The 13,656-nt window shown below is 46.3% G+C and overlaps 1 protein-coding gene across 4 annotated transcripts in view; it reads left to right on the forward strand.

Annotated features, from left to right (window-relative positions):
- LOC100525318 (solute carrier family 23 member 1-like) overlaps nt 1-13,656 on the forward strand; it is a 54,874-nt gene that overhangs the window by 36,773 nt on the left and 4,445 nt on the right. For all 4 annotated transcript variants that reach the window (XM_021078776.1, XM_013985609.2, XM_021078775.1 and 1 more), the window contains 5 exons: nt 27-183; nt 958-1,211; nt 10,192-10,356; nt 11,031-11,139; nt 12,781-12,876. In XM_021078776.1, coding sequence (XP_020934435.1) covers nt 27-183; nt 958-1,211; nt 10,192-10,356; nt 11,031-11,139; nt 12,781-12,876 — 781 coding nt within the window. The remainder of the gene's footprint in view (nt 1-26; nt 184-957; nt 1,212-10,191; nt 10,357-11,030; nt 11,140-12,780; nt 12,877-13,656) is intronic.

Genomic DNA, 13,656 nt, shown 5'->3' on the forward strand with positions numbered 1-13,656 from the left:
GTGTGAAGGGCCCCTCCTTCCCGCAGGTGCTGCTAGCGCTCTGCCTCTCGTGGCTGCTCTGCTTTGTGCTCACCATCACAAACGCTCTACCCTCGGCACCCACAGCCTACGGGTACTTGGCTCGTACCGACACCAAAGGCAACGTCCTGAGCCAGGCTCCTTGGTTTCGCGTCCCTTACCCAGGTAAAGAGAAGACGGGGATCTTTTTGCCTGGGACACATGTTTCCCAGGACTACCCATGGGGCCAGGGCACTGGAGGGGGAGTTGAACAGAGCCAGAGAGGGGTCTTCTCCACGGCATCTGACAAGGAGGGTCAGCCCCGGGAGTCCATGTGAACCCCCAAGAGAAGAAGACCCTTAGGCTGTCTTAAGGATGCCCTGGGAGTGGCTGCCCAAAGGCTCCCGCTCCCAGGCCTGCCTCCCAGCTGGCCCACACTTCATCCCCTCCTCCGCCTTGCTCAGACCCCAGAGCCTGGGGGTGGGGAGAGGATAAAGAGGTCCCCACCCCCTAGCCAGACTTTGGGTCTCCTTCTGCAGGTGGTGGCTCCAAGGGTGGCTTGGGACGGAAATAGAACATTTCTGGGCTGGTGGTCAAGGCTATTGCTGAGGCCACTTCTCCTTTCCGTGCAGTTCTTGGTCCAGGGTGTATCAATAACCAGGTTCCACTCCTCCTGGACTGGGGAGCTAGGGCCACCCCGAATCAGAATCTTGGCTTTGAAATGCTTCAAGGCCTTCCCTGGAACAGACCCTGTTGCTGCCTCTGTCTGTGCACAGCGACCTCAAGTTTGGGGCATGGCAGGGCAGGGGTGGGAGACAAAGCCGCAGGACAGTTGTGGGGTTGGAAGACGCGTTGCTTGGTCTTTAAAGCCTTCCAGAGAATCCTCGGGCGATGAAATTGTTTGGGGTTGAGCAGCCTGTGATCTTCCAGATTCATATTCCCCCTGCATTGCCTTTTCAGGACAGTGGGGCCTCCCCACCATCAGCCTGGCTGGCGTCTTTGGGATCATCGCCGGGGTTATCTCCTCCATGGTGGAGTCCGTAGGCGATTACTACGCCTGTGCCCGCCTGGTGGGGGCGCCACCCCCTCCGAGGCACGCCATCAACAGAGGCATCGGCATTGAGGGCCTGGGCTGCCTGCTGGCAGGGGCCTGGGGGACCGGGAATGGCACCACCTCCTACAGCGAGAACGTGGGTGCACTGAGCATCACGAGGGTAAGTCTGCTGACAGTGGGCCCTGGGGCGGGCGGCAGCGCAATCTCTCATCAGTGTCTTAGTCTCTTACTGTTGCTGCAACAAATGATCACAAGCCTGATGACTTTCAACAACCCCAAGTGATTGAGTGTTTTTATGATCTGGAGGTCAGAGAAGGCCAACGCGGGTCCCGTGCGGCTACAGTAAAGGTATTGGCAGGACCGTGGTCCTTTCTGGAGGCTTCAGGGGAAAAATCCTTTTTTTTTTTTTTGGTTTTTCCATCATCGAGGCTGCCCACATTCCAAGCTCTGGCTCCTTTCCTCCACCTTCAAAGCCAGCAATGTGGCCTGTCTCTGACCCTTCTTCCATAGTCATGTCTCCCCTTGGCCGCAGCGCAGCAAGAATCTCTGCTTATGAGGATGCAGGTAATTAGACTGGCCCACCTGGGTAGCTCAGGCTCCTCTCTCCAGCTCAAAATCCTTCGCCTGATCATACTGCAAGGTCCCGTTTGCCGTGTACGTTAACACATTCACAGGTTTGGGGATCAGGGCAGGGACATCCCTGAGGAGCCGTTATTCTGCCTGCTGGACTTGACCTTCTTGGTTGTGGCCCCCTGGCCACCTCCACCTGCATATGCCAAGGACACCTCACACTCAGAATGGCCTCTGATGCTCAGTCCATGGCCCCATCCTTCTTCTGTGAGCCTTGGCTTAGTGCGTTCACCCAAGTCATCCGTGACTGCTCTCTGAGCTGCGCCCCTCACACTGGGTCCAGTTTTCTCAACATGCCCGTAATTCCCGTCCTCTTGTCTCCGTTCCCAGTACCTCGACTTTATCGTCTCCCATCTGGACATGGCAGTGTCCCTAACTGTCTCTTCTCAGCATCTTGCCCCTCTGTTATTTAGCTACCACATGGCTGCCCAAGGATCTTTCTAGAACCCAGGTACATTAGTCCCTGCTTAAAATATCTTCATGGCCCCCCATTTTCCACAGGAAGGCCCTATAGTGTCAGCAAGATACTCTTTGGGATGGTGCTTTCTAAGGCGACTTAGAAAAGAATAGCATTGCTGTGTTGCTCTTCTGTGTTTTCTGTGAGCTTCGGCAAACACGATGCCCCCACACACATCCCCACCCTGAGTTTTCTTTCTTTTTTTATTAAAAAAATCTTTTTAATGGCCTCACCTGCGCCATATGGAAGTTCCCAGGCTAGGGGTCAAATTATAGCTGCCGGTGCCGGCCTACACTGTTGCATCTGAGACACATCTGAGGTCTACGTCACAGCTTGCTGGATCCTTAACCCACTGAGCGAGGCAGGGGACTGAACCTTCCTCCTCATGGGTACTATTTTGGGTTCTTAACCTGCTGAGCTACAAGGGGAACTCCCCATCCTGTGTTTTCTGATAGCTCCTTTGGACCTATCCACCTGTGTATCCTGCACGGCCTCTGTCACAGAGTGAGCTAAAACCCTGAAGCAAACAGCAGAGCCAGCACCCACCCCTATGGCAAGTTCTGTGTGTTTTGACACTAAATTCTTTGATATTTTCTGAAAGCTTCAAAACCTTTAGTGCAAGTGAGAGAAATGTTTTTGCACGTGAGGCCACTAGCTCACACAAAGATATAGGAAGGGGCTTCGTAAGTATAAAGTAGCAGGTATTTTTCCTGCTAAAGGGAAAAAAATCTCATGCAGAACAGAAAATTGTATTTAACAAACAACTTTTTTTTGGTGTGTCATATCTAAATTAAGACCCTTTACAGGAGAGGAAAGAACAGGAAAGAAAAATACATAGAGCACGCAGGCTACAAATCCAGGAGACGGATTAACCCGGATTCGGACTTAGACCTCCCCCTTGTGGCCGTGTGTTGCATCTGCACTGGTTCTCCCTGTTGGCCCCAGAGAAATCAGGCTGAAGGCCAGAGCTTTCTCTTCACTTCTCTAGGAGTCCCTGCCCAGACTAGAGGAGGTATAGGGCTGCACATATCAGTTCCGTGGTTCTAGGATTGGGGATGACCTATTGCTGACTTTATGAGACCATCTGCATATCCAAGGAATATGGTTGAACCTGACAGGTGGATCTGCTGTGCTTAGATTCATGCCTTTGTTCCCACAGTTCATTGTTACCATTGTAGATAAAACAAAACATTCTTCTTAAGTGGTAAATTCTTATACCCCGTCTTCTAATGAGGACAATTAAGAAAATAAGCAAAGGCAGAATCTGCTGCTTTACTGCTGCATTAATGGACTTCAAGTTATTGACATTATAGTATCTTAAAATTTTTTTTTAGGAAGTTCTTGTTGCGGCTTAGCAGTAATGAAACTGACTAGCATCCATGAGGTTGCGGGTTCAATCCCTGGTCTCACTCAGTGGGTTCAGGATCCAGCATTGCCGTGAGCTCTGGTGTAGGCTGGCAGCTGAAGCTCTGATTTGACCCCTAGCCTGGGAATTTCCATGTGGCGCATGTTCGGTCCTAAAAAGCAATAAAATAAAATAAAATTGTGGTAAAATGTACATAACATAATTATTATTTTTTAAATTATTTGGCCAGGCCTGTGGCATGCAGAAGTTCCCAGACCAGGGATTGAACCTGTATCACAGCAATGACAATGGAGGATCCTTAACCATTAGGCCACTAGGGAACTCCCCATTTTATTTTCAAATGTAGACTTCACTAATATTGAGTGTATTCACATTGTTGTGCAATAAATCTCCAGAACTTTTTCACTTCCAAAACTGAAACAACACTAGAGTATCTTTGAAGGACTGGGAATAGACACAAATGGAGGGAAAGGTTCAAGAACTACCCGCAGACTTTCACTGATAATAGACTCATGAGGGGCTCCTCAGAGCAGTACAACTTTAACTTTTGAGGGTCATACTGAGTGCTTCCGGGTCAGAGGTCATTTTTTGTCTCACTGATAGCTGTCACTCAAACCCCAGACATAACCCTTGACTAGCACAATGATCAGGAATGCCCATTGTGACAGCTGTGTGTGCTGGCACTGGGATGGGCTCTGTGATGGGATGACGTGTGACCCACAGCCCATGATCTTCACAGCAGAGTATTTTTAAAAACCTTAGAAACAATTTTATTTCCCGATCTAATAGCCGCTCTAAGGGGGTAAAACAAACTCCTAGCTACTTGAAGAACACTATGCAAACCAGGTAATAGCGATTAGTAGTGATTCTAGCACAACCGATCCTCTGTAGAAATGACCTAGAAGAGTTCCGGCATGGCTCAGTGGTTAGCAAACCTGACTAACATCTGTGAGGATGTGGGTTCAATCCCTGGCCTCGCTCAGTGGGTTAAGGATCTGGCGTTGCCCTGAGCTGTGGTGTGGGTCACAGATGCAGCTCGGATCCTGTGTTGCTGTGGCTGTGGCGTAGGCCAGCAGCTACACCTTGGATTGGATGCCTAGCCTGGGAACCTCCATATGCCACGCGTGTGGCCCTAAAAAGACAAAAAAAAAAAAAAGAAAGAAAAGAAATGAACTAGAGGAAAACTCACCTTTAAGATTCTTGATTTTGGACCAATTAGTGCAGTATGACAGCGTGAAAATGAGCCTCATCTCAGTTTTGTATCTTAATGAACCTCCCCATAGGTGAGGGGGAATCATAGTTTACACCTATTCCATAATAATTGCTTGCCGAGAAAATCTAATTTGTCCTAATTGAGAAAATGCATTGATTAATAATAACAAAGTGACGTTTATAGAGGGAACTTTTGGAAATAGAAATCACATCATTCTCTACCCTGCCTAACCCAGTTCTGCTGAGAGTCTCCTTTGTCTTTGGATTTATTTTTGTTTTTGTTTTTGTCTTTTTAGGGCCATACCCTCAGCATATGGAAATTCCCAGGCTAGGGGTCGAATCAGAGCCATAGTTGCCGGCCCACAGCAACACCAGATCTGAGCCGCATCTGTGACCCACACCACAGCTCCCAGCAACTCAGGATCCTTAACCCACCGAAGGAGGTCAGGAATCGAATCCATGTCTTCATGGATACTAGTCAGGTTTGTTACCACTGAGCCATAATGAAAACACCTGGATTCCAGATTTTTCGTTGTGGCGGAGTACGCAGAACATAAATTTAGCATCTTAACCATTTCTAAATGTACAGTTCAGTGGAGTTCACCACACCCACATTGTTGTGCAGCCAAACTTCAGAACTCTTCTCTCCTGCAAAACTGAAATCTGTGCCAGCTGAGCAACCCCCCCTTTCCCCCTCCTCTCCCAGCCCTGGGGCCACTACCACCTGCTTTCTGTCTAGGAATTTAACCGCTCCAGGTCCAAGTGGAAATCGGACAGTGTTTGTCTTTTGGTGAGGGGCTAATTTCACTTCATGTCCCCTGGGTTCATACATATGGTGCAGCTGGCAGAATTTCCTTCCTTTCCAAGGCTGACCGCTATACACTGCATGTTAGATTCATCACGTTGTCTTTATGCCTTGTCTTTGGAATTTAACTCCTTTCTACGGCCCTTCAAGCGCGTCACGCTGGAGCCCTCTTCTCGCTCTCCGCTCCATCCCCACCTCTCCCCTGCATCCCTGTGCCCCCGGCGCCTCAGCTCCCTTCCGCAGCTTTACTGAGGTACCCGTGACTATAATATTGTATAAGTTTAAGGTGTTTAGTGTGTTTATTGAGATATATATGTACATATAAAACCACCATTAGGGAGTTCCCCTCCTGGCGCAGTGGTGAACGAATCCAACTAGGAACCATGAGGCTGCGAGTTCGATCCCTGGCCTTGCTCCATGGGTTAAGGATCCGGCGTTGCCTCGAGCTGTGGTGTAGGTTGCAGAAGTGGCTTGGATCTGGCATTGCTGTGGCTCTGGTGTAGGCCGGTGGCTACAGCTCTGATTGGACCCCTAGCCTGGGAACCTCCATATGCCTCAGGAAGCGGCCCTAGAAAAGGCAAAAAGAACAAAACAAACAAACAAACAAACAAACCACCATTAACTAATACCTCTTATCACGTTCCATAATTGTTTTGTTTTTGTTTTTGTTTTTTTTTTGTGGTGAGATCATTTAAGATCTACTATCTTAGCAACTTTGAAGTGTACAGCACAGTTTTTGTTAAGTCTAATCACCATGCCGTGCATTAGCCCCCCAGAACTGATTCATCTTCTAACTGGAAGGCTGTGTTACTTGATGAACTTCTCCCCATTTCCGCCAGCAGCAGCCCCTAGTAACCAGTTCTACCTGCAGCTTCTACAAGTTTAGCTTTTTTAGATTCCACATGTAAACGTAATCGTTCAGTATTTATTTTTCTCTGTCTGACTTCTTTCACTTAACGCAATGCCTTCAAGGTCCATTTATGTTGTCACAAATGGCAAGATTTCATTCTTTCTTATGGCTTAATAATATTTCCCTCTATATGCCCTAGCTTCTCTATCCATTCATCCATTGATTGACACTTAGATTGTTTCCATATCTTAGCTATTGTAAATAATGGTGCAGTGAGCACAGAGGATGAATGGTTTTTGAGTTCGCGTTTTTATTTTCTTTGCATAATATCCAGAAGTGGAATTGCTGGATCACATGGCAGTTCTATTTTTAACTTCATGAGGAACCTCCATGCTGCTTTCCATAATGACTGCACCAATTTACGTTCCCGCCACCAGTGCACAGAATTCCTTTTGCTCCCCATGGTCACCAGCACTTCTTACCTCTTGTCTTTGTGATGATGACCATTCTAACAGATGTGAGGTTATATCTCATTGTGGTTTTGATTTGCAGTTTCCTGATGATTAGTGATGTTGAGCATCTTTTCATGTACCTGTTGGCCATGTATATGTCTTCTTTAGAAAAAAATATCTATTCAGCTTCCTGCCCATTCAAAACTTGTTGTTGTTATTGAATTGTATGAGTTCTTTATATATTTTGGATATTAAACCCTCATCTGATGGTTTGCAAATGTTTTCTCCCACATCATAGGGTGATTTTTCATTTTGTTGATTGATTTGCTGTGCAGAAGCCTTTTATTTTTGTGTAGTCCCACTTGTGGATGTTCAGTTTTGTTGCTTGTACTTTTGGTGTCATATCCAAAAAAAAAAATCATTGCCAACACTAATGTCAAGAAGCTACCCTGTGTTTTCTTCTAGGAGTTTTACAGTTTCAGGTCTTACATTTAAGTATCGAATCCATTTTGAGTTAAACCGTGTGAGTGGTATGAAGATAGTGGTTCAGTTTCATTTTTCTGCATGTAGTTATCCAGTTTTCCCAATGCTATTTATCGAGGAGACTATCCTTTCCAAGTTTTGTGGCTCCCTTGCCACATATTAGTTGGTCATATATGCATGGTTTTATTTTTGGGCTCTTATTTCTGGTCTATTGGTCTATGGGTTTGATTACTACGGCTTTGTAGTATAGTTTGAAATCAGGAGTATGATGCCTCTAGTTTTATTTTTCTTTTTCAGGATTGCTTTGGCTATTCAGGGTTTTTAGTGGTTACATATTAATTTTAGGATTGTTTTTTCTGTTTCTGTGAAAAATGCCTTTGGAAATTTGATAGAAATCAGAGTTCCCATTGTGGTGCAGAGGAAATGAATCTGACTAGGAACCATGAGGTTGCAGTTGGAACCCTGGCCTCACTCAGTGGGTCAAGGATTCGGCATTGCTGTGGGCTGTGGTATAGACTGCAGAAGTGGCTCAGGGGGGAAAAAACTGTAACTGCAATGTATACATCTAAGGATAACCTGACCCCCTTGCTGTACAGTGGGAAAATAAAAAAAAAAAAAAAAAAAAAGAAGTGGCTCAGATCTGGCATTGCTGTGGCTGTGGTGTAGGCCGGTGGCTACAGCTCCAATTAGACCCCTAGCCTGGGAGCCTTCATATGCTGCGGGTGTAGCCCTAAAAAGACCAAAAAAAAAAAAAAAAAAGAAAGAAAGAAATTTGAAATTTCATTGAATCTATAGATGGCTTTGAACAGTATGGACATTTTAATAATATCATTTCTTCCAATCAGAAACATTGGATATCTTTCCATTTATGTGTCTTCAATTTCTTTCATCAAAGTCTTAAAGCTTTCATCTCCTTAGTTAAATTCATTCTTAAGTATTTTATTGTTTTTGATGCTGTCGTGCATGGGATTTTTCCCCCAGATGTTTAATTATTGTTAGTATAAAAAAGTACAACTGATTTCTGAATTTTATATCCTTTGACTTTGCTGAATTCATTGATTAACTATGACAATTTCTTGGTGGAGTCTTTAGGGTTTTCTACATATAAGAGCATAATATCGGCAAATAAAGATAGTTTTACTTCCCCCTTTCTGATTTGGATGCTTTTTATTTCTTTATCTTACCTGATTGCTATGGCTATGACTTCCAGTAATATGTTGAGTAGGAGTAATGAGACTTGGCATCCTTGTCTTGTTTCTGACCTTAGAAGAAAAGCTTCAAACGTTTGACTATTGAGTGTGATGTTAGCTGCAAGTATTTTATATATGGGCTTTATTGTGTTGAGGTACATTCTTTCTATATTCAATTTGTTGAAAAAAAAATTTTTTTCTTTTTAGGGGCACACCTGTGACATATGAAGTTCCCAGGCTAGAGGTCAAATTGAAGCTACAGCTGCTGGTCTACACCACAGCTCACAGCAATGCTGGGTCCTTAACCTACTGAGCAAGGCCAGGGATTGAACCTGCATCCTCATGGATCTTAGTCGGGTTCATTAACTGCTGAGCCATGAAGGGAACTCATGAAAGTTGTTTTTTTGTTTTTTTGTTTTTTTTCAATCATGAAAGGGTGTTGTTTTTTTTTTCCAATGATTTTCTGCATCTATTGAGATGGTAATGTTTTTCTTTTCATTCTATTAATGTGGTGTATCACATTTGTTGATTGGCATATGTTAAGACTGCATCCCAGGGATAAGTCCCACTTGATCATAGTGTATGATCCTTTTAATGTGCTATTAAATTAGTTTGCTAATATTTTCTTGATAATTTTTGCATCTGTATTCATCAGGAATATTGATCTGTACATTTGACCCTTGAACAGTATGGTGTATGAGGTGGGGTTAGGGGCACTAATCCTCCACGCAGTCAAAAATCCATATGTAACTCTTTCTTTCCCCTTTTTATGGCTGCGCCTGAGGCATATGGAAGTTCCCAGGCTCAGGGTTGAATTGGAGCTGCAGCTGTTGGCCTCCACCACAGCCACAGCAATGCCAGATTCAAGCTGCTTCTGCCACCTATGCCACAACTTTCAGCAATGCTGGATCCTTAATCCACTGACTGAAGCCAGGGATTGAACCCGCATCCTCGCAGACACTAAATTGGGTACTTAACCCACCAAGCCACAGTGGGAGCTCTCATTTATAACTTATCGTTGGCCCTCTGTATACGTGGTCCCTCCATATCCATGTTTCCTTCATATCTGCGGTTCTACATCCATGTACTCAACTCGTCATGGCTTGTTTAGTTCTGTAGTGTTTACTATTGAAAAAAATCAGTGTGTAAGTGAACCCACACAGTTCAAACTCCTTGTTCAAGGGTCAACTGGACTTCCTTTTCCTGTAGTGTCAGGTTAATGCTACCCTCATAAAATGAGCTCGTGAAGTCAGCATTATTAATCTCACTTGGTAAATTTGGAGGCTGACATTTGGAAAGGTTAGGTAACATACCCCAGCCACGGAGCTAGTTAGAGGCAGAGCTGGGATTGGCTCTCAGACCACCATTGGGCTGCTCCCTCCCAAGAGAGGCCTCCTGCCTCACTGTAAAGGCTCCTTAGAGAAGGGGCATTTGAACCAGGACTTGATGATAAGTGTGAGAGCAGCAGAGAGAAGAGGTGAGGGCAGAAGTGGAGACTCAAGGTCGCATCCTCATCCTTTCTCCAACCCGTATGGGAGCAGATGGGGGCATTTCTGGGTCGGGGGGGGGGGCTGTTCCTGTGGGTCCCCTGGTGCGTGATTCGTGGTGCCCTAGGAGCAGGCAGAGGCCTCTGGGGCGCGCAGCCTGGCCAGTGCTGAGCTCCTCCTCCAGCCCCCGTCTCCCTGAGCGCTGCAGGTGGGGAGCAGGATGGTGATTGTCGCCGCGGGCTGTGTGCTGCTCCTGATGGGCGTATTCGGGAAGATCGGGGCTGCCTTTGCCACCATCCCGACCCCCGTGATCGGAGGCATGTTCCTGGTGATGTTCGGGGTCATCACGGCCGTGGGGATTTCCAACCTGCAGGTGAGGCCGGGCATCCTTAGAAAAGCAGCAGCACTGCATCTCCTGCCAGGAGCCCGGAGGGATGGAGACAGTGGAACGGGGTGGGGCAAGGGAGCAGGGGAAGGGACTCCTCTGTCCCAGAAAGCGCTCTGGCCCCAAATGGAAGAAAGAAGTAGCCAGAAGCACCCAGACTTCTGGAAAACAAAGTTGTATCAATTCGAATTAGATCATCCAAACCTTAGCGTTCACACTGTGGCTCAGTGGTCAATGAACCCGACTGGACTGGTATCCATGAGGACGTGGGTTCAATCCCTGGCCTTGCTCAGTGGGTGAAGGATTCCAAGTTACCATGAGCTGTGGTGTAGGTTGCAGATAGCAGCTGATATCCCAAGTTGCTGTGGCTGTGGTGTAGGCCAGCAGCTACAGCTCAGAATCCACCCTAGCCTGGGAACTTCCATATGCCACAGGAGCGGCCCTAAAAAGGAAAAAAAGGAAAAAAAAAAATCCAAAGCACTCAGCTCCCAGGATTAGGTGGGAGTCAGGACTTGGCTGAGAGCTTGTGCCCTCTGAGTCCAGCTTCCTGCTCCAACTTCCGGTGGTGGAGGGAGGGGAGGGGGCTTTGGAGGGGTCTGTTTGATTGATTGCACTACAGGCGCTGATGGGTCCGGGCTGCCCTGGGGGCCTTTCTCCTGCAGTACGTGGACATGAACTCATCCAGAAACCTCTTTGTCTTTGGCTTCTCCATCTACTGTGGGCTTGCTGTTCCCAACTGGGTGAACAAGAACCCCGAGAGGCTCCACACAGGTGATTCCCCATCCTCTAGGCTTTGACCACTCCAGGGCAGAGCTGGTGAGGCCTTTGGTCCCTGGAAATTCCTGTCACTCGAAAAAAAATTCATTAGCATCACCATGCTCTATATTACATCGTCATGACTTATTTCCAGTTTTATTACGATATAGTTGACATACATCACTGTGTGAGTTCCAGGTATACAGCATAAAAGTTTGATGTACATATATTGTGAAACTATTACCATAATAATTCTAGTCTATACCCGTCATCTCGTATAGATACAATGAAGAAAAATGCAAAAAAAGAGAAAAATTTTTCTCCTTACGATGAGAACTTTTAGGATTTACAACTTTTCTGTAAAGCAATGTCAGCTCTAGTCGTCTTGTACATTACAGCCCTCATACTTGTTCATCTTATAACTGGAAGTGGTTACCCTTTGACCAGCTACTCCAATTCCTCCTGCCCTCACGCCCTGCCTCTGGTAACCACTAATCTGATCTCTTTTTCTATGAGTTTTTTTTTTTTTATGATTGCACATATAAATGAGCTCATACACTATTTGTCTTTATCTGACTTTTGTCATTTAGCATAACGCCCTCAAGGTCTATCCATGTTGTCATACATAGGCAAATTTCATTCTTTTGTTTGTTTGTTTTTGGCTGCCCCGAGGCAGAGCTCCTGGGCCGGGGATCAGATCCCATCCAGCAGCCTTGAACTAAGCCACAGCTGTGGCAACGCCAGATCCTTAACCCACTGTGCCAGGCAGGGGATCGAACCTGCATCCCAGTGCTCCTAAGATGCTGCTGATTCTGTTGTGCCACAGCAGGAGCCCCTCATTCTTTTTTTAAATGGCTTAGTAATATCCACTGGGAATCTATAGCACATTTTCTTTAGTCATTCAGCCACTGAGGGACACTGAGGTTGTTTCCATATCTTGGCTCTTGTAAATAATGCTGAACTTGGGGGATGCATATATTTTTTGCGTTTTCACTTTCTTTGAATAGTACCTAAAAGTGGAATTATTCGGTCATATGGAAATTCTGTTTTTAATTTTTTGAGGAACTTCCATGCTGTTTTCCATACGAGCTGCACTAATTTACATTCCCAGTAACAGTGCATAAGGGTTCCCTTTTCTCCACAGCCTCGCCGACTCTTCTTAGTTCTTGTCTTTGGTAAAAGCCATTCCAACAGGCGTGAGATGCTATCTCATTGTGGTTTTGATTTGCATTTCCCTGACGATTAGTGATGTTGAACACTTTTCATGTACCTGTTGGCCATCTGGATGTCTTCTTTGGAAAAACCTCTATTCTGATCCTCTGCCTGTTTTTATTTTTATTTATTTATTTTTTGTTGTTGTTGCTGTTGTTGTTGCTATTTCTTGGGCCGCTCCCGCGGCATATGGAGGTTCCCAGGCTAGGGGTTGAATCGGAGCTGTAGCCACCGGCCTACGCCAGAGCCACAGCTACGCGGGATCCGAGCCGCGTCTGCAACCTACACCACAGCTCACGGCAACGCCGGATCCCTATCCCACTGAGCGAGGCCAGGGATCAAACCTGTGTCCTCATGGATACTAGTTGGGTTCATTACCCCTGAGTCACAATGGGAAGTCCCTCCTGCCCATTTTTACTCCCTGTCACTTTGTCTCCACTCCAGGGATTCTCCAACTGGACCAGGTCATCCAGGTGCTGCTGACCACAGGCATGTTTGTTGGTGGATTTCTGGGTTTTCTACTGGACAACACCATCCCTGGTAGGGCTCACTTTTGCTCTGAAAGCTAGGAGTTTGGGTAGATGGTCAGGATTTGGGCCACATGCGTTGTTTCTCTGGCCCAGATTTCCATGTAAAAATCTGGGCTCGTGGATTTTAAAAATCTGAGCAGACCCTGGGTCTGGGTGGGATGTACAGGTGTGTACTAGCTTTCTAGGGCCACCATCACAAAATACTGCAGACTGGGGAGCTTAAACAACTGAAATGTATTTTCTCACAGTTCTGGAGGCTGGAAGGCCAAGATCAAGGTATTGGCAGGGTAGCTTCTCCTGGGGTCTCCTTCCTTGGCTTGAAGACAGGTGGCCTTTCCTTCCTGTGTGTTCATCTCTGGTGTCTCTCTGAGTGTCCTAATCTCCTCCTCTAATAATGACACCAGTCGTATTAAGTTCGAGCCCATCCTAAAGGCCTCATCTTTAATTGCCTCTTGAAAGACTGTCTCCAGATACAGTCACATTCTGAGGTCTAGGGGGTTATGCGTTCAACCTAAGATTTTTGTGGGAGGAAACAATTCAGCCCCTAAAAGGACCCTAAGGTGAGGAATACACCAGAAAGAAAAAAGCAGAAGACACATCCATAGCTCTCACTGAGCCTGCAGTCTAGTTGGTGGGGGAGAGAACACGGCATTCTTTCATTCATGGTGCAATAAAAACCATAGCGAGTGTGCTGGGTTCCAGGGGCTCTGTACCCAGGATACAAAGAGCAGCAAGACAGGCCCCCTGCCTTCTAGAAACTCGCAGACTAACTGGGACAAAAGGCATGAAA

This window comes from Sus scrofa, chromosome 18, assembly GCF_000003025.6.
Source record: "Sus scrofa isolate TJ Tabasco breed Duroc chromosome 18, Sscrofa11.1, whole genome shotgun sequence".
Lineage (NCBI taxonomy): Eukaryota > Metazoa > Chordata > Mammalia > Artiodactyla > Suidae > Sus > Sus scrofa.